The 20,134-nt window shown below is 50.5% G+C and overlaps 1 protein-coding gene across 1 annotated transcript; it reads left to right on the forward strand.

The window, feature by feature from the left end:
* The first annotated feature begins 6,624 nt into the window (after window positions 1-6,624).
* Window positions 6,625-12,998, forward strand: LOC125123577 (tubulin alpha-1D chain). Its single transcript, XM_047773564.1, has 4 exons — window positions 6,625-6,737; window positions 10,579-10,801; window positions 11,117-11,265; window positions 11,965-12,998. The coding sequence occupies exons 1-4, from the start codon at window positions 6,735-6,737 to the stop codon at window positions 12,946-12,948; spliced, it is 1,359 nt and encodes a 452-aa protein (XP_047629520.1). The 5' UTR covers window positions 6,625-6,734; the 3' UTR covers window positions 12,949-12,998.
* Window positions 12,999-20,134: the final 7,136 nt, after the last annotated feature.

A 20,134-nucleotide genomic window follows, 5' to 3' on the forward strand; every position in this document is an offset into this window, starting at 1 on the left:
AGGGGCACGTAGCTTCCATACCCTCTCCCAGCACTTCCATGTGTTCACCAACCTGGAAGCTCTCCAAACCCCATCTTTTCGAGTTTTGATGGAGGCTTCATTTCATAGCCATATTTAATTTCATCACTGACCATTGATAATTGAACTCAATCGCCAGCTGCCCTCCCCTCCCAGAAGGTAGGAAGGGGGTGGCAGGACTGAAATTTCTAACCCTCTTATCTCTCAGTTGGCTCCCCTGGCAAGCAGCTCCCATCCTCAGGTGTGTCCAGAAGTCACCTCGTTAACATAACAAAAGAACAACCTTTTATGTTATTAACATAACAAAAGATCGCTCTCAACACTTATGAAATTCTAAGGGTTTGGGGAACTGTGAACCAGGAGGAATGGACAGAGACCAAATAATATATAAAAAATATATTTTGGGAGGTCTGTTGTGGCTCAGCGGTATTGAACCTTTCTAGTATCCCTGAGGAGGCAGGTTCAATCCCTGGCTTCACTCAGTGGGTTAAGGATCCCGTGTTGACATGAGCTTCAGTGTAGGTTGCAGACTTGGCTAGAATCCCATGTTACTGTGGCTACGGTGAAGGCCAGCAGCTACATCTCCGATTGGATCCCTAGCCTGGGAACTTCCATATGCTGTGGGTGTGGCCCTTAGAAAAGGAAGTAAGGAAGGAAGGGAAAGAAGGAAAGAAGGAAAAAGAAAGAAAGAAAGAAAGACAGAAAGAAAGAAAGAAAGAAGGAAGGAAGGAAGGAAGGAAAAGAGGGAAAAAGAAAGAAAGAAGAAAGAGGAATAAAAGAGAAAGAAAGAAAGAAATAAAGAAAGAAAGAAAGACAAGAAAGCAAATAAAAGAAAGAACAATAAAGAAAGAAAGAACTAGAAAGAATAAGCAGAAGTAAGGAAAAGAAAGGAAAAAAGGAAAGTAATTTTGGGGGGGGGGGGGGTCATCCAATAACTAAATATACATTTTTCATATAAATCATAATATTGCAATCCCTATCGAGCCTATTTTGGACTTCTGAGCTCCAAAACTGTAAGATAATAAATCTGTGTTGTTTTAAGCTTCTAAGTTTTAAGCGATTTGTTGCAGCCACAATAGGAAACCATTAGGGCAACAAAGGTAGCTGCGTGGTGGCTACTTTCTCAGGATGAGCCATGCACGCGCCTCCCGTTCACCCAGGCCTCATCACTCTATGTCTCCCTGGCACACAAGACTAGTGTCTATCGGCATTTCACATCATAGGCTCAACCCCATCACACGTTTATGTTGCTCCTGTAGCAAGGAGTTCACAGTCCCTGAGCAGGCCTCCTAGAAAGGAAAACAGAGAAGACCAGGGTACAGGGAGAAGTGCCCAGGGTGTGTTAGTGGAATAGTGATCCTGCTGCTGACTGTGCATGTACATTTGAGTGTGCACACTAGTGCACATATGTCCATGACTCTGAGTGTGTAGATATCTCCTTGGGATGTATACAGACCCCCTGAATTAGGGCCATGAGTTCTGGGTGGGTGTGCAGATAACAGTCCATATTAACAGATGGAAAACTCTTAGACATGCACATACATGTACGGGATCTAGGAGACGGTGCCAGGCACTCTCAGCATCCTACCCTCATCCCACTCCCTCCAAACCTGCTTCTGTCCTCGGCTTCTGAGTCTGAGCGCACAATATCGCCTTCCACCCAAGTGCTTAAGTAAAAACCTAGGATCATCCTGTGTTCCTCTCCTCTCTTTCCTTCTCTTCTTCCCCTCTTTGTTGGAATTTTTTTTGGCTGCAAGTAATGGAAAACCTAAGTACCAGCAGCTTCGACAAAAGGGATATTTATCATCCGGCAAGAAATGAGTATAGGGCGTTTCCAGGGTTGCTACCAATAAGGCCGGTATTTCCAGCTTTCTGGGCTGGCATCTTCAGTGGGCTGGTGACATCTTCTCTCCTGATCAGAAGATGGCTGCGACAGCTCCAAGTATCATGCCCTCATACGACAGGATCCGAAGGCAGGAAAGAGAGGTTTCCTCCCACAGCTCTTTATCAGGGAAAACCCTTTCCTTAAAACACCCTAGCAACCTCTCCCTCATATCTCACTGGCCTCATGCCTAAACCAGTCACTGGAAGGAGGAATGGAATTACCAGGAAGGGTTTAGACTCATCTATTGGCCAACTTTAGGTCTGGGGAAGGGCCATCTTCCTTGAGCAAGTGGAAGGGTGAACAATTATACAAAGTCAGGACCATGCCAGCAAAGAAGTGGAGGCGGGGGGGGGGGCGGGGGGGGTGTCAGGTAAAGCTGATCAGTAGGTCTGCACACCCCACATTAGCATCTCTTATCAAATTACTTCAAGCCCAGCTACACCCCCTATTCTCCACCCTAGTCCAAGCCACCATCCTCTCATTTCTGGACACCTGCCTAGCTGTAGCCTCCTAAGCAGCTTCCTGCTCCTTCTCTTGAACCCCTATAATGCATTTTCCACATAACAGCTGCAATAATCTCTCTAGAACAAAACACAAAGTAGGCAATGATGCTTGCTTAAAACCCTCCCCTTGCTCCTTCCCAGGCCCCTTTACCTCTACTATCTCATCTTTTTTTTTTTTTGCTCTTTAGGACCGCCCCCATGGCATAGGGAGGGTCCCAGGCTAGGGGTCTAATTAGAGCTTCAGCTGCCAGCCTGTGCCACAGCCATAGCCACAGCCACAGCAGATCTGAGCCACGTCTGTGACCTATACCACAGCTCACGGCAATACTGGATCCTTAACCCACTGATCGAGGCCAGGGATCGAACCCACGACCTCATGGTTCCTAGTTGGATTTGTTTCCACTGCGCCATGACTGGAACTCCTACCAGCTCGGCTTGCATAGCTCCTTTTCTCCCTCCCTTTCCTTCAGCAGTCAGGCTTGCTCCTTTGTACTCTATTCACTCTGCCTGGAGCACTCCGATCCAGATCTTGCTGATGTCATTCAGTCTCACTTTATTTTTATTTTTTTAATTTTTTTCATTTCTTCTTCTTCTTTTCTTTTCTTTTTTTTTTTTTTGTCTTTTTGCTATTTCTTGGGTCACTGCTGCAGCATATAGAGGTTCCCAGGCTAGGGGTCGAATTGGAGCTGTAGCCTCCGGCCTACGCCAGAGCCACAGCAACGCATGATCCTGCATCTGCGACCTACACCACAGCTCACGGCAACACCAGATCTTTAACCCACTGAGCAAGGCCAGGGATCGAACCTGCAACCTCATGGTTCTCAGTCGGATTCGCTAATCACTGAGCCACGATAGGAACTCCCAGTCTCACTTTAAAGATCACCTTCTTGGAGCACTCCTTCTCAGAGGTAGCTCCACGTTTCTTTCCGTACCATTATCCTGTTTTGTTTTCTTTTCTGCTTTTTGATTTTTTTTTTTTTTTTTTGCTTTTTAAGGCCACCCCCATGGCTCCATGGTATGTGGAGGTTCCCAGGCAAGGGGTCGAATCAGAGCTGTAGCTGCTGGCCTACACCACAGCCACAGCAACATCAGATCTGAGCCACGTCTTCGACCTACACCACAGCTCACAGCAGCGCCGGATCCTTAACCCACTGAGCGAGGCCAGGGATCGAAACTGCTTCCTCATGGGTGCTAGTCAGATTTGTTTCCATTGAGCCATGACAGGAACTCCCTGTTTTATTTGCTTCATGGGTTTATTGCTATCTGAAATTGTATTATCTATCTTCCCACAAAAATGTAATCCTTAAAAACACAGACTCTTTTTGTCCACCACTGTATCTCTGGCACCTGGAATGATGATTGGCACACAGCAGACACTCAATAAACGCCCTCTTCCCACTTTTTTCCTTTGACTGAGCCCACAACATGCAGAAACTTCTGGGTCAGGGATCAAACCTGTGCCACCTGAGCCACAGCAGTGACAATGCCAGATCCCTAACCCACTGAGCCACCAGGGAACACCAAGACATTCAATAAATGTTTGTTGAAGGAATGAAGAGTATTGACCATCTCTCATTTTATTACGTAGATACATTAATATGCTCTCAAAAATCTCAGTCTCTTTACTCCATCTTACATAAGACCCCTGCCTCTCCCTTCCATTAGGATAATATTCTTTCCAGAGTTAGTGTTATCTAGGTTAACTCTGAGATGCCCAAATTCAAAGACGAGTTGGGAGGAGTTGGAGTGCTCCTTGGAGTTGGGCCCTTCCATCTGAATAGTAATTCCTGAAGTCTAGAGCTTCATGGATCAACCCAGTGTAGACAAGTCTTCCTTAACTTTTGAAGTGTTTGTTGGCTGTATCTTCAATCTGGGGATCTTGGCTTCTTAGTTATGTCTTTTTTTTTTTTTTTTGCTATTTCTTGGGCCGCTCCCACGGCATATGGAGGTTCCCAGGCTAGGGGTCTAATCCGAGCTGTAGCCACCGGCCTACGCCAGAGCCACAGCAACACAGGATCCGAGCCGCGTCTGCGACCTACACCACAGCTCACGGCAACGCCACAGCTCACAGCAACGCCGGATCGTTAACCCACTGAGCAAGGGCAGGGACCGAACCCGCAACCTCATGGTTCCTAGTCGGATTCGTTAACCACTGCGCCACGACAGGAACTCCTTAGTTATGGAGAGGAGAGGGAAGACTTCAGTCCAGAGCCAAAACCAGAATATGTATGATATCCTGGTTCATGGGCTTGTACACTGCGAGGAGAAGGCCTCTGAAAAAGCCCCATTTGCCACAGTGAGAGAAAATCCACATTAGCAACTACTTCCAGGATAAGACTGCTCGATAAAATTCTTTTATTTTTTGGAGTTCCCTTCGTGGCTCAGTGGTTCACAAACCCAACTAGGAACCAGGAGGATGCGGGTTTGATCCCTGGCCTCACTCAGTGGGTTAAGGATCCGGTGTTGCCATGAGCTGTGGTGTAGGTTGCAGACTCGGCTCGGATCCCAAGTTGCTGTGGCTCTGGTGTAGGCTGGCAGTTGTAGCTCCGATTCGACCCCGAGCCTGATAATCTCTATATGCCGCCAGTGTGGCCCTAAAAAAAAAAGGCCAAAAAATTCTTTTATTTGCTAAATCTGGCACTCCTACTCCTGGTCATGGTCGGTGGCTGAAAGTGTGACTAGAGAGATGGCATGTGGTTTCCAGACAGCATTAGTGTCTATTTGAGGGTAATGGTCACGCATTTGAAGTCAGATCAGTCAGTATGGTTGCAGATTTTTCTGCAGTCACTGTTTAGCCAGGTCAGTGCTGGCACCGAGGTGGTGAAGAAATGGATTTAAGCAAGGTGGTGGTTTAGTCAAATGAAGAAGGTGCAACTGGAGGAAGGCAAGGGAGTTGAGGGGTAAGCAAGGGAGCGATGGTGGCTGACCATGCGCATTAAGATGGGAAGGAAGAAAAAACAATAATAATTTAAAATTTTTTTAAAAAGGGGGAGTTCCCGTCATGGCGCAACGGAAATGAATCCAACTGGGAACCAAGAGGATGGGGGTTCAATTCCTGGCCTCACTCAGTGGGTTAAGGATCTGGTGTTGCCGTGAGCTGTGGTGTAGGTTGAAGACGAGGCTCAGATCCTGCGTTGCTGTGGCTCTGGCAGCTGTAGCTCTGATCAGACCCCTAGCCTGGGAACCTCCATATGCCGCAGGTGTGGCCCTAAAAAGACAAAAGACAAAAGACAAAAAAAAAAGGGAAGGGAAGAAGTAAAGACACAGGAGGGGCAGGAGGGACATGTGGAAAGAGGAGGAGCCCTGGGCCTGGGTCCCCGAAGCATCTTAATTCCATCACTAATTAACTCCCACAGGACCTCTGGCAAGACACCAGAGGTGGTAATTTCCTTTTCTTCCTCTGGGAGTGGAGGACCCGCCTTGCTGACCTCATAAAGTTGATGAGGGATTCAAAGGAGATGAGGGGTGAAGCCAAAGAACTACAAAGCAGGATACAAACATGAGAGAGTAATATTTTTACCTTGTAATTTTGCCTAAGGCCATAAGGCGGCTTCTTCTGTGGGGCCACGGGGCCAGGCTGGACCAGCAAAGACTTGCACTGGAATAGGGAGAGGCACCAAGGATGAGCCCTGAGCCCCTGCTCAGCATCCTGCTTTGCTGGAGAACAATGGCAGCTCTGGACTAAGCACGTAAGAAAGTTCACCTCGGATACCACCTCTCCCCATTCTACGGATGAGAAAACTGAGGCAAAAGACGTTAAGTGCTAGAGATGGGGCTAAACCTGAGCTCTAGTCCCTTCTGTTCTATGATATTCTGAGTTTCCACCCAGAAGGCCCATGAGTTGATCTCTTGCCCTAGGACTCACTATTTCTGGTTCACTGCTGCCTCCCCTTAGCCCTGCCCCACTTCCAGTCCTCACCAACCCTGGGGGTGGAGGCCCACACAGGAGCTCAGGGGGCTTCATTTCCAAACACTCTCCCACCTGTGTTGGCCAGGCTGTGCCACCAGGAAGTGGGGTTGTGTGACTGCGTAACCGACACCATGTACCCAGCAACCTGGATGTCTGTGTGGGGTACCAGTGGGCCCCTCCTCTTCCGGCCTGCCTTGCTCCCCTGGTTGGGCCCAGGCCCAGCGCTTGCCTGCTGCTCTGCAGCCAAGTCAACAGGCCTGCCCTCCCGGGGCCGTTTCTAACAACATTCCCCCCCTGAGAGCAGAACAGAGAGTATAAGGAGGCCAGCAGCTGTGGGTCCCTCACAGACCGGTCTCTGTCTTCCATCTTGCAGCAGACAGACAGACAGAAGACCCCAGCCAGCCCCCAGCCAGGCAGCATGGTGAGCAGGGGTGGGGGCCAGGCCTGCAAATGAGGGCCCTGGGGGTCTAGGTGTTCACAGGGCTACAGTGTGTGGGCAGGTGAGGTGGGGGAGAGGGAAAGAGACTTCCAGATGTGCGCGTGGTCCCCCCAAATGTGCTGGCATGTGGGGGCATGTTCGGGGCAGCCAGTGGTAATTGGGACCTGGATGTGAGCCTGAGGGGCTGCTGAAGGGCCCTGAATTTAGGGGTGGGGAGAGTGGGGTAAGCAGCGCAGGAGCAGAAAGTGCTCCTGCAAACCTTGGGCCCCTGTTGGCCTCTGGTCCCACCTCCAAGCTGTAAGGACCCTTCCTCATAGACCTGGCCTGCTGCCGCCTAGGTCTGACCCCTCATTTCAGTTACATATCAGTGGGGGGCGGGCAGGTGGAAGGACAGGGAGGGTGCTGGGTGGAGCTCATATGATACCTTCTGCCGGGCTCCCCCCGAGACAGGATGCAAGAGCAGTTAAGACCATGGTTGGAGCCCGGCTGTCCCCTCTCTGAATATTCCCAGTTTTGCTCATGACCTTGAGCAAATTGTTTGACCTGAGAGTCAGTTTCCTCCTCTGTAAAAACGGGTAATGAAAATACCTACCAAAGAGGGTTGTTGTAAAGACTAAATGAGATAATGCATGGGAAGCACTTAGCGTGGTGCTGGGACTTAATTAACATTCATATTAATGCTTCATATACGGAACGAGACAACCTAATGACAAAGCCTGCTGAGTGCAAGATTATACTATTTTCACAGTGAAGGAGAGACAATGGCAGCAGCTGAAGTGAAGCCACGTGTTCAGGGTCCTAGAGGGACTGGGGTTCGAGGCCAGTCTGTGTGATTCCAGGGGCTGAGTTCTTTGCCCAAATCCAGAGTGAGAGGCATCCAGGGTCTCGGGCATTCCTCAGGTCAGACATGCCTAGCGTGGGCCAGCAGTTGTGGGGGCCGGGACATGTCTGGCATCGCACACAGAGCCTGGGCAGGCTCTAAGGTGCAGCAGAGGAGTTCCCGTCGTGGCTCAGTGGTTAACGAACCCGACTAGGAACCATGAGATTGCGGGTTCGATCCCTGGCTTGCTCAGTGGGTTAAGGACCCGGTGTTGCCGTAAGCTGTGGTGTAGGTCACAGACATGCCTCGGATCCCATGTTGCTGTGGCTGCGGTGTAGGCTGGTCCAATTAGACCCCTAGCCTGGGAACCTCCACAGAAAAGACGGAAAAAAAAAAAAAAAAGAATCTGACTGCAGCAGCTCAGGTTCAACCCCCAGCCCAGTGCAGTGGGTTAAGAATCTAGTGTTTCAATCCCTGGCACAGGAACTTCCACATGCCGGGGGTGTGGACATTTAAAAAAAAAAGAGAGAAAGAAAGAGAATTATTTCAGGAGTTCACTGGTGGCTCAGTGGGATAAAGATCCGGTGTTGTCCCTGCTGTGGCCCGGGTTCAATCCCTGGCCTGGGAACATCTGCATGCTTCTGGCACAGCTCCAAAAATTTAGGAAATATTTCAGACAGGCAAAGAGGTATAAAGGCTAATATGATGAACAGCTGCTACCCAGATTAAGAAACAGAATCCTTCTCTGATTGATTTCACCTCCCTCCTTGACTGGAGAGAACTGTTATTCCAAATTGGGTGTTAATATTTTCCCTTGTTTTCCTTATACCTGTAATACATTCTAAGAATATATAGCAAATATAAACATTCATCCATAAAGGATACAGAGTATTGTTTTGCAAGTTAAAGATATATATGCATAGTATTGCATTATGGTTCTTCTTAATTTGCTTTTTTTGTGGTAAGAATTTTGGGTGTTAAGATTTTTTTTGTATTCATCCAGGTACTTTTTTTTGTCTTTTTTTTTTTTGTCTTTTTAGGGCTGTGCTTACAGCGTATGGAGGTTCCCAGGCTAGGGATTGAATTGGAGCTGTAGACACTGGCCTACACCACAGCCACAGCAACGCAGGATCTGAGCTGCATCAGCGACTTACGCCACAGCTCATGGCAACACCGGATCCTTAACCCACTGAGTGAGGCCAGGGATCGAACCTGCGTCCTCATGGATGCTAGTCAGATTCATTTCCGGTTAGCCAAGATGGGAACTCCCATCCACGTCCACTTCTGAATTATCCTTTATCCATTTTCTCCTGCTGAAGGACATTTAATTGGCTCTGGTTGTTACAGCCCTGTGACTGTTCTAGCACCTGTTTTCTTGTTTACCTGTGTGAGAATTCCTCCAGAGCAAGAGCATCTTCAGCTTTCCTAGATATTGCTGAATCACACTCCAAAAGAGATGCATCACTTCAGGTGTCCCCCAGCCAGTGTGAGAATTCTCCTTGCTCCACATCCTCCATGTGGTTAAGCCTTAAAACTTGGGGAAATTCGATGGATATGATCCTTTTGTTTTTAGGTAAATACCTCTCAAGCAGAGCAGGGAGACACACTCTGGGATCCCACTTACCACATTGTCACTTATCTTTTATGAAACTCTCTCTTCCCTAGACAGTGGGAGTGAGCTTCTTAAGTGCAGGGATGGGGCATTAAGGGTTAGGGATCCCCAGTATCCGCACTGTGTCAGGCCCATAACTGAGGCTCGATTTGTGATGAAGCAAGAGGATCAAGTCTTTGTGATGCTCATGGGTCTCCCCAGGAAGGCAATGACCTTTCTCTTTTCCAAGACCAAGCAGGTTATCCTGGTCCTGCTTTAGGGGCCAAGAGTGAGTGAGTGTGTGAGTTGAGTGAGTGAGTGAGTGAGTGGCTTATGGAGGTTCCCCAGCTAGGGGTCAAATCTGAGCTGTAGTTGCTGGCCTACATTACAGCTACAGCAACTAGGGATCCGAGCTGCATCTTCGACCTACACCATAGCTCATGGCAATGCCAGATCCTTAACCCACCGAGCGAGGCCAGGGATCGAACCCTCAACTTCATGGATACTAGTCAGTTTCGTTAACTGTTGAGCCACAACAGGAACTCCAGGGGGGGCCAAGAGTTCTTTGACCAGCAGCCTGGAATCATGTAAGGAAGAACTTTCTTCCCAGCTCCTCTCCACTCCAGAACCACTCCCACTGAGGAGGAAAGAACAGCACATGCAGCCATTTCAGGCCCACTTTCCCCTTCCTCACTGGCATTTCTAGTTGTGACATGAATCCAGGGTTCTTTTGCTTTTCTTTTTTTCTTTTTTTGTCTTTTGTCCTTTTAGGGCCGCACTCGTGGCATAGGGAGGTTCCCAGGCTAGGGGTCTAATCAGAGCTGTTGCTGCTGGCCTACGCCAGAGCTGCAGCAACGCCAGATCCGAGCCACATCTGCGACCTACACCACAGCTCAGGGCACACTGGATCCTCAACCCACTGATCGAGGCCAGGGATGGAACCCGTAACCTCAAGGTTCCTAGTCGGATTTGTTTCCCCTGCGCCAGGACGGGAATTCCTCTTTTGCTTTTCTAAACCTCATCCTTGTCTCTGACCCCTGAAACCTCACTTGGATCTTGCCTCCCTCACTAGTGGCCCCTAGTTTCTTTCTGCACATGGGTGGGGTGACCTCCGTGCTCTGGCAGACTCATCTGAGCCCCTTGATGTTCCTCAAGAGGCTTAGTCACCGAGCAAGACCATAATCTTAGAACGAGCCACATTTTGCTTCCCTTGAGGGTTCTGGCCCAGCCCCCAGAGCCAATGCTTCCTGGTACTCAGTGACACCAGGAAATGCTTGACTCGGGGCCGGGGCGGGGGGGCATGGAGAGCAGAGTCCAGGAACTTTTGCCCTCAGCCACAGAACCACTCAAGGAAGGAAGGCAGGAATGCTGTCCAGACATGATACGCTTCTCTCTGCCCTTTGCCCACTCAGCGTGAGTGCATCTCAGTCCACGTGGGCCAGGCCAGTGTGCAGATTGGCAATGCCTGCTGGGAGCTCTACTGCTTGGAACATGGGATCCAGCCAGATGGGCAGATGCCCAGCGACAAGACCATCGGAGGAGGGGACGACTCCTTCAATACGTTCTTTAGCGAAACTGGCGCCGGAAAGCATGTGCCCCGGGCGGTGTTTGTGGATTTGGAGCCCACTGTGATTGGTGAGTGATGATCAGACCCTGCTACGGCCTTGACCCAGGTATCACAGCAAGTCCTTCTCTGTAACAGGACAGCATGGGAGTTTATGGTTCTCAATTGCTGCAGCCAATCAGAACTCAGCTCCAGAGTCTCAAGGTCACTTCACATATTTTCCCTTTTCACTGAAGAGCAAATAAAGTCAAAGGCAATAGTAGCAGCCTGAATGGGGCTCCTCTAGGGCAGAACTTAGGGCCTGGTGATCACACTCCTTCTGGGTATCCTGGGACTCCAGGAGCCGGGCTGCAAGGGACAGGGGCTTAAAACTCTGCCCATTGCAGATGAGGTTCGAACGGGCACGTACCGCCAGCTCTTCCATCCGGAGCAGCTCATCACTGGGAAGGAAGATGCGGCCAATAACTATGCCCGAGGCCACTACACCATTGGAAAGGAGCTCATTGACCTGGTGCTGGACCGAATTCGGAAGCTGGTAAGAGAAGAGCTGAGTGTTGGGAAAGGGGGAATCTGGGTTCCTGTTATTGTTGAGAGACTACATGGGGCAAACACAGCTTCCATCCTTGGGAGAGGCCTCCTGGACAAGTACTAAAGACACAGGATCCGGGTAATGAGGAGGGGAGGCAGAGTGTGGGCTCCAGCCTGGAGCTGGGTGTCCTTTTTCTCTCCTACAGCAACTGACCTGATGCTGGGCAGAGTGCCCACCAGTGCCAACCAATCGATAGCTGCCTGGCCAAGCTTTGACAGAATATCACCTCGTAATGTAGGGATGTGGGCAGAAGGCCCAGTGAAAAGCAGGACTCCCAACAATGCCTGCCTGAGGCTCTCTGATCGTCTCTGACCTCCAGCAAGGATGGAGATCGGGTTCCTGGGCTGCTCATCTCAGTAGAGAAGCCCTCCAGAAACATCTGAAGTTAGATCGGGGGGGCACGGGTAGGAAGCTGAATGGAGCTGGCAAATTATGATGACAAAAATGACTATGGCACAAGCCTTTAGAGATGAAGAGTGATAGGGAGAAAGTAGGACCTCCCTATCAGGGTCTATTTTGTGCCCTTGGACAAGTCTTCCAAGGATTTGATGAGACTCTGGGGGAAACGTGAGGCAGCACGAGCTGGTTCTTTGCTATTGGTCAGCTGTGCCCCACAGCCCACATTGTCTCGCCTTCACTTTCTAGGCTGACCAGTGCACAGGACTCCAAGGATTCCTCATCTTCCACAGCTTTGGAGGCGGCACCGGCTCTGGCTTCACCTCGCTCCTGATGGAGCGGCTCTCTGTTGACTACGGCAAGAAATCCAAGCTCGAGTTCTCCATCTACCCTGCCCCGCAGGTGTCCACAGCCGTGGTCGAGCCCTACAACTCCATCCTGACCACCCACACCACCCTGGAGCACTCAGACTGTGCCTTCATGGTGGACAACGAAGCCATCTATGACATCTGCCGCCGCAACCTGGACATCGAGCGTCCCACCTACACCAACCTCAACCGCCTCATCAGCCAAATCGTCTCCTCCATCACAGCGTCCCTGCGCTTTGACGGGGCCCTCAACGTGGACCTGACGGAGTTCCAGACCAACCTGGTGCCCTACCCTCGCATCCACTTCCCCCTGGCCACCTATGCGCCAGTCATCTCTGCAGAGAAGGCCTACCACGAGCAGCTGTCGGTGGCAGAGATCACCAACGCCTGCTTCGAGCCTGCCAACCAGATGGTGAAGTGTGATCCCCGTCATGGCAAGTACATGGCCTGCTGCCTGCTGTACCGAGGAGACGTGGTGCCCAAGGATGTCAATGCCGCCATCGCTGCCATCAAGACCAAGCGCAGTATCCAGTTTGTGGACTGGTGCCCCACGGGCTTCAAGGTTGGTATCAACTACCAGCCCCCCACCGTAGTGCCCGGGGGTGACCTGGCCAAGGTGCAGCGTGCCGTGTGCATGCTGAGCAACACGACCGCCATCGCCGAGGCCTGGGCCCGCCTAGACCACAAGTTCGACCTGATGTATGCCAAGAGGGCGTTTGTGCACTGGTACGTGGGCGAGGGCATGGAGGAGGGCGAGTTCTCTGAGGCCCGGGAGGATATGGCTGCCCTGGAGAAGGATTACGAGGAGGTGGGCATGGATAGTGTGGAGGGGGAGGGGGAAGAGGAAGAGGGGGACGAATACTAGGGGACTCCTTCCAGTCTGTTCTAAATAAAGTGCTGCGGCCTATTGTCTCACAAATGTCTTTTTTTCTCTTGGGAAAAACCACACGGGGAGGGCTTTTCCTTCAGGAGAGATCAGCAGGCTGGAATCTCAGCCTGGGTTCCCCAGAAAGCAGATCTGACTTCAGATTTCATTAGAGTGCAGTTCCAGGGAGCAGAAGAGAGGTAAAGGGGGAGTTAGACGGAGAAGGAGGGAGAATTCACCCTGGAGAAGATAGAGCTGGACAAACAGCATATCAGAACCCTTCCTTGCGAGAGCTGGCAGGAGAGATGATATTGGGGAATCTAGACACTGGCTCCATTGTCTTATTGGTGAAACCGTCACCTACTCAAGCATTAACTTGCCTGCGCTTCCAGGGTGCACACACTTGGGCTGCAGGGTCACCAGGGAAACCCTGGGGCGGGAGGCGAGGTGTTATTGAGTTGTCGGGTGTGTGAAGCTGGTCTGAGGTGCACGCGGCTGCAACAAGAGCTTAGTGAGGCCAGGGGATCTGGAGTGGTGCCTTAGAGGAGTCTGAAATAGCTGGTGCTCACTAGTCCACTCTACGGATTGGGACTTTCTCCTCCTCAGGCAAGAGACTTGGGTGTAGAGTCTGGAAGCTGGCACTAAGGCAGAATAGTGGCACAGAGGCAATGACAATGGGGGAATGGCTAGGGGTGGGGGGGCGGCCTTACTTCTCTGTAATCTACATCATGCCACTTTTTTTTTTTTTTTTTTGGCCATACCCACAGCATGCAGAAGTTCCCCGGCCAGGGATTGAATCCACGCCACAGCAGTGTCAATGCCAGATCCTTAACTGCTAGGCCACCAGGAAACTCCTACGCCATTTTTTTTTTTTTTTTTCTGTTTGCCATTTCTAGGGCTGCTCTCGTGGCATATGGAGGTTCCCAGGCTAGGGGTCTAACCGGAGCTGTAGCTGCCGGCCTGTGCCAGAGGTACAGCATCACCAGATCCAAGCTGCATCTGCAACCTACACCACAGCTCACGGCAACGCCAGATCCTGGGAAAGGGAGACTGCAGCAAGGTCAGGGATTGAACCCACAACCTCATGGTTCCTAGTCGGATTCGTTAACCACTGAGCCACGACGGGAACTCCTACACCACTTTTTAATAAAGACAAATGACCTTTCTTTAAATCTATGCCTGGGGCATAGCTTTGAGCCCCCACTGCCAACCAGATGGCTGCCCCTAAAATCCTGGTATGTGGATTTTCTGTAGCACCTTCTGGGCTGGAGGGATGATTTAACCACTGGAGGTGCTGGCACCAGGGCCATCCCTGCCCCGCCCCGCCTCCAGCTTCGGCAAGATTCACTGCTCAGTGCTGCCTGCACTGCTCAGGGCTGCCCTCGGCTCTGTCCTTCCTGCAGTCTCCCTTTCCCAGGACTGGATGCTGGCAAGGAAACTTAAAAGTCAGCAACACCAGCAAGCTGCTATCACCCTTAGGGCTGGAGGAGGCAGGGAGGAGATGGCGATGACAGAGCCTTGAAGCTGGAATCACTGGGTGAGAGCTGGAGCCACAGCAGAGCTACCCAGAGGGAGCAGGAGGGCTGGGGGGGAGGGGCACTTGGCAGGCTTCAGAGCCACACAGGAGACCCAGTACTACCTGAATTACCCCTCGATTTTTTATTTTTTTATTTTTTTGCCACACCCATGGCACGTGGAAGTTCCCTCGGCCAGGGATGGACCCTGCTCCACAGCTGTGACCTGCCGCCACAACTGCAGCAATGCTGGATCCTTAACCCACTGCACCACAAGGGAACTTCCAACTCTTTGATTTTGAGAGAAGGGGAGAAACACCCTGGCTGCTCCCTTCCTCCCACTCTTTTTTTTTTTTTGTCTTTTTGCCATTTCTTGGGCCGCTCCTGCGGCATATGGAGGTTCCCAGGCTAGGGGTCGAATCGGAGCTGTAGCTGCCAGCCTACACCAGAGCCACAACAACGCAGGATCCGAGCCTCGTCTGCGACCTACACCACAGCTCATGGCAACGCTGGATCTTTAACCCACTGAGCGAGGCCAGGGATCGAACCCTCAACCTCATGGTTCCTAGTCGGATTCGTTAACCACTGCACCACGAGGGGAACTCCCCTTCCTCCCACTCTTGATCTCCAGCCAGGGAGTCCTGCTGGCTGAACGTGGACAGAAGCTACCTGGTGAGAGGGGGCCTAGGGAAAGGGGGCTGCAGTCTGTGAGATGTGAGCAAGGCAGGGAAGGTGAGAAAATGGATTTCAGAGAAACAAGGCCAACAAAACACACACCTGCACATACCTGCACGTAGGTCTGACACTGGGTGCCACTCAGGTAAACCTGGAAATGCAGTGACTCCTCCCCTTCCTCACCTGGTCCCCCTCACCTGTCCCTGTCTCTCTCATCTCAGTAATTATTTCGTTCAGTAGAGGATGGAGTCGGGGCAACAAGATCGAGGGGGGTTTAGAGGCGAAAATGGGCACACCCGGCCCAGCAGCTTCCTTCTTCCACAGTGCGATGATCTACCCTGAGAGAGCAAGTACTCTCAAGGCCTCTGAGCATCTCAGCGGACAGGGGAAGCTCTGTCCTGGCAAGACAGAGGCCTGCAATTGTGTGTGTGTGTGTGTGTGTGTGTGTGTGTGTGTGTGTGTGTCGGGGTGGGGTGTGTCTGTATGTGTAATTGAATTATTTAGAAGCCCTATTTTTTTTTTTGGTCTTTTTGCTATTTCTTGGGCCGCTCCCTCAGCATATGGAGGTTCCCAGGCTAGGGGTCTAATCGGAGCTGTAGCCTCCGGCCTACACCAGAGCCACAGCAACGCTGGATCCGAGCCACATCTGCAACCCACACCACAGCTCACGGCAACGCCGGATCCTTAACCCACTGAGCAAGGGCAGGGACCGAACCCGCAACCTCATGGCTCCTAGTTGGATTCGTTAACCACTGCGCCACCACGGGAACTCCTAGAAGCCCATTTTAACTGAATAGCTCAGCTATATCCTCCAATGCCTCCCCCCCCTTTTTCTCTAAAGGACTAACTTTCTTTTTTCTTTTCTTTTTTTTTTTGCTTTTTAGGGCTGCACCCGTGGCATATGGAGGTTCCCAGCCTAGGGTTCCAATCAGAGCTGTAGCTGCTGGCCTATGCCACAGCCACAGCAATGCCAGATCCTTAACCCACTGAGGGAGGCAAGGGATTGAACCCACAACCTCATGGTTTCTAGTCGGATTTGTTTCTGCTGCGCCATGATGAGAGCTTCTCTTTTTTTTTTTCCTTTTCTTTCTTTTTTTTTTTTTTTTGGTCTTTTTAGGCCGCACCTGTGGCATATGGAGGTTCCCAGGCTAGGGGCTGAATCAGAGCTGCAGGTGCTGGCCTACACCACAGCCACAGCAAGGTGGGATCTGAGCCACATCTGCGACCTATACCACAGCTCACGGCAATGCTGGATCCTTAACCCACTGAGGCCAGGGATCAAACCTGTGTCCTCACTCATGGATACTAGTCGGGTTCATTACCACTGCGCCACAATGGGAACTCCTAAAGGACTGACTTTCAAATCTCTATCCTGGGTCCTTCTCTCAACTGGTTTCAAACTTGAGCAGGGAAGAGGGTTTATTTGGAGAGTTTTTCAAATCCCAAGAAATAGCTGTCATTTATTGAGCACCTACTACATACTAGGCTCTGTACCCATCCTGTCTTGTTGAATCCTGAGGTAAATACAGCTATTGTACCCACTGGATTGGAGGCTTACAAGAATAAGGCCTTTCCTGCTCTCAGCACCCAGAATGCTGCCTGACACATATGAGAGTCTCAAGACTTATTAAGTAAACTTATTCCATGAATGCCCATTTTATAGATGTGGGGACTGAGGCTTGGAGAAGTCATGTGACTTGCAAAGGTTACTCAGCTAGTAGGTGGAGGAGTCGGGATTTAAACTCAGGCCAGTCTGGGCCAAAGCTTATGCTGCTGCCCTCCCCTTCCTCGGGTGTCCTCCCCCTTGCCCACAGCAGATCCAGGCACCACTCCAGATATCACTTCTTCTGGGCCTCCCAGGTCCCCAGTGCCCAGACAGTGACTCAGGTGCCTTGAAGGCAGGGAGGGGGTGACGCTTGACACTCCCTTGCCCAGGCACCATGGTGGAGGGTGTAGGCTTGGGAGCAGGGACCCAGCTTCTGGGGGCCGAACAAGGGCAGAAGCATCTTTGGGGCCAGGTCTGGGAGCTGTCAGTACCTTCTAAAAGTCCTCCCTTTCACTGACGTCTCACAGGAGGAGAGGCAGGGCTTGGGAGAGGCCAGGAGGGCGGGCTCTGAGGAAGGTGAGGTCTTCATTTGCCAAGGTGGCTGGTCACCTGCAGAGATGGTCAGGCTCTCCTCCTGACTGCTGGACCAGCCAGCTCACTCTGGGCAGCTGGACAGCCACCTCCTCCCAGCTTGGAACTCTGCGGGCAAGCACTGGCAGGCCTGGGTTGGACTGGGTGTGGATGTGGGGAGGTGACAACACAGATTTCCATGGGACAGCTGGGAGTGCCACCCAGCCTGGCTTCTGGGGACTGCCTCAGTGCAGGGGAATGCTTTCATCCCTGAGGCTTCTAAAACCAGGGTACAATTACCTCCTGCAGGCAGACACAAGAGGATCCCCAGTCGTGGATTCCTCCCAACACATTTATTCTCTCCCCTCTGATGTGTCAGGAACCTCCTACCTCCAAGCCGCATCCCTGCTTCCAGAAGGCCACCTCCTCCTGCTCGCCGCAATGTTGCCATTCCTTCCAAATTAGGTCACTGTCACCCAGATCCATCCAGCCCTGAGACCTCTCCCTCTTCTAGAGTCTCCCTCTTACTGGCTGTCTCTTTCACTCATTTGGTACTTGGCATGGACTGCCTTGGGCCGTAGCCCTTAGCTTTTTGCCGATATCCTATTTCTTCAGCTAGATTTTAGAAGATTATGTATGTATTTGACCAGTTATTATGTGTGCATGCTTCAGAATTCAAAAGGTACCAAAGAGATTTACCAGCAGCAAAAATACGACCCCTTCATTTGCCCCCATCTTGGCAGTCACCAGTGTTCAATTTTTGTTAGTGTTTTCCTCCAGACATCTATGTATGTCCTAGTGTGTGAATACACGCTTAAATGTACTTAGCTCTGCCTCTTGTTTTTTCACTAAACAGTAAATCTAGAAGATGGTCCATATCAGTGCGTTTAGATGTGCCTCATTCTCTTTAGTGATGATATAATATTCCAGAGCACAACAAACCATCATTTATTTAACCAGTCTGCTATTAATGGGTATTTAGGTTGTTTCAAATCTTTTCAAAGCAAAGATTTTTTGCTTTGAAAAGAATGCTGCAACCCTTGTACGTGTTTCTCTGCACATATGTACAACCACAAATGATCAGAATTGGCATTACTGGGTCAAAGGCTACACACCTTTAATTTTGATATATACTCCATGTTGCTTTCTTTGGAAGTTATATCCAAATTACCACACCCATCACCAATGTATAAGACTGCCTGTGCCCACGGCCTTGCCCCTACAACGTAGTAAACACTTTTTTTTTTTTTTTTTTTGCTTTTTAGGGCCACACCCTTGGCACATGGAAGTTCCCAGGCTAGGGCTCCAATCCAAGCTACAGCTGCCCACCCACGCCAGAGCCACAGTAATGACAGATCCAAGGCGTGTTTGCAACCTATACCACAGCTCATGGCAATGCCAGATCCTCAACCCACTGAGCAAGGCCAGGGATCGAACCCACAACTTCATGGTTCCTAGTCGGATTCGTTTCCTCTGCGCCACGACAGGAACTCCTTTTTTTTTTTTTTTTTAACTTTTTGATCTTTCTCAGTTATCTGAGAAATGAAAGTATTTTGTTGTAGCTTTCCTTTACAATTCCCTTGCTATGAATGAGATGGAGCATTATTTCATGTTTAAAAGCCAGTATTTTCTCTTCTGTAAACTGTCTTGTCTGTGTCCTTTGCCTATTTAAAAAAAACTGCATTATTTGTCTTTTCTTATAAATTTGTCAGAATTCTTTGTGAACAAGGGAAATTAACCCTTTGTTTGCCAGATGCATGCCACATAATTTCCCACAGCTGCCATTTGTCTATGTCCCAATGAGATTTTCGTCCCCTGAGTACAGGGACGAAAACATAAACCTCTTTGTATTCCTATTCTTAATACAATACCACTTACTTGATAGGTGCTAGCCAAATGCCTGTTGGCATAACAGACATAAGAAGAAAGAGATTTGGAAGATTTCCAAATCTATCCATTCCTTCTTCTTATACCAAGGTCAGTCAGGACTCTTGCTGGAAACAGAAGAAACTAACTCTGGCAAAATGAAAAAAGAAAAGGACCCCCTCTCCCCCCCACTCCATCCCCCCCACTACCTGGAGAGACACTGGGTAGCATACAGAATCAATACATAGGTTGCCAATGAAGGCTCTGCAAACAGGTAGGCGCCAAAGGAAGCTGGGCAGCCAGCACCACAGTCAAGGTCAGGGCATAGGACAGCTTGCCTAAACAACCCCTGTCTCAGGAGTTCCCACCGTGGTGCAGTGGGTTAAGAATCTGACCACAGTGACTCTGGTTACTGCAGAGGCATGGGTTCAATACCAGGTCCCCGCAGAAGGATCCGACATTGCCACAGCTGTGACATAGGTTTCAGCTGCGGCTCAGATTCAATCCCTGGCCCAGGAACTTCCATGTGCCGGGGGTGCGGCCATAAAATAAAATTAATAAAAGTTTAAAAAGACCCCTAACTCTTCCACCCACTGCTGGGAGGTCTGCTCCTGCCCTGACACTGAGGCTGACTGTTCCTCCTCCAGACACTAGAGGCTGCTGCTGGCTCTGCAGCTGCCACTGCAGAAAGAAATGAATTCCCTGTCTTGGCTTCTCTGTGACTTGCTCCAGATTCAGAGCCCCCACTGGAGCTTCCCACTGGCAGAACGAATAGCTTTTGCTTTTCCTCTTGGAGCTGGGAAGTCTGGCAGAGCAAGGGTCAGGTTTTGTGGCAGGTAGTGGCCTGCCTCCCATCAAAGCCTATGCAATGGGAATTCGCCATAGGCAGGCAGGAGGCTCAGGCTGTGAGCAGCCAGGCAACCTGGATAAATGCACAGCACCCTCTTCCCTCGTCTGCCCAGTGTGGTAGCATTTCTGGGTCACCCAGCCTAAAACGCTCTCCTGGATTCACGTC

Source organism: Phacochoerus africanus, chromosome 3 (assembly GCF_016906955.1).
Source record: "Phacochoerus africanus isolate WHEZ1 chromosome 3, ROS_Pafr_v1, whole genome shotgun sequence".
Lineage (NCBI taxonomy): Eukaryota > Metazoa > Chordata > Mammalia > Artiodactyla > Suidae > Phacochoerus > Phacochoerus africanus.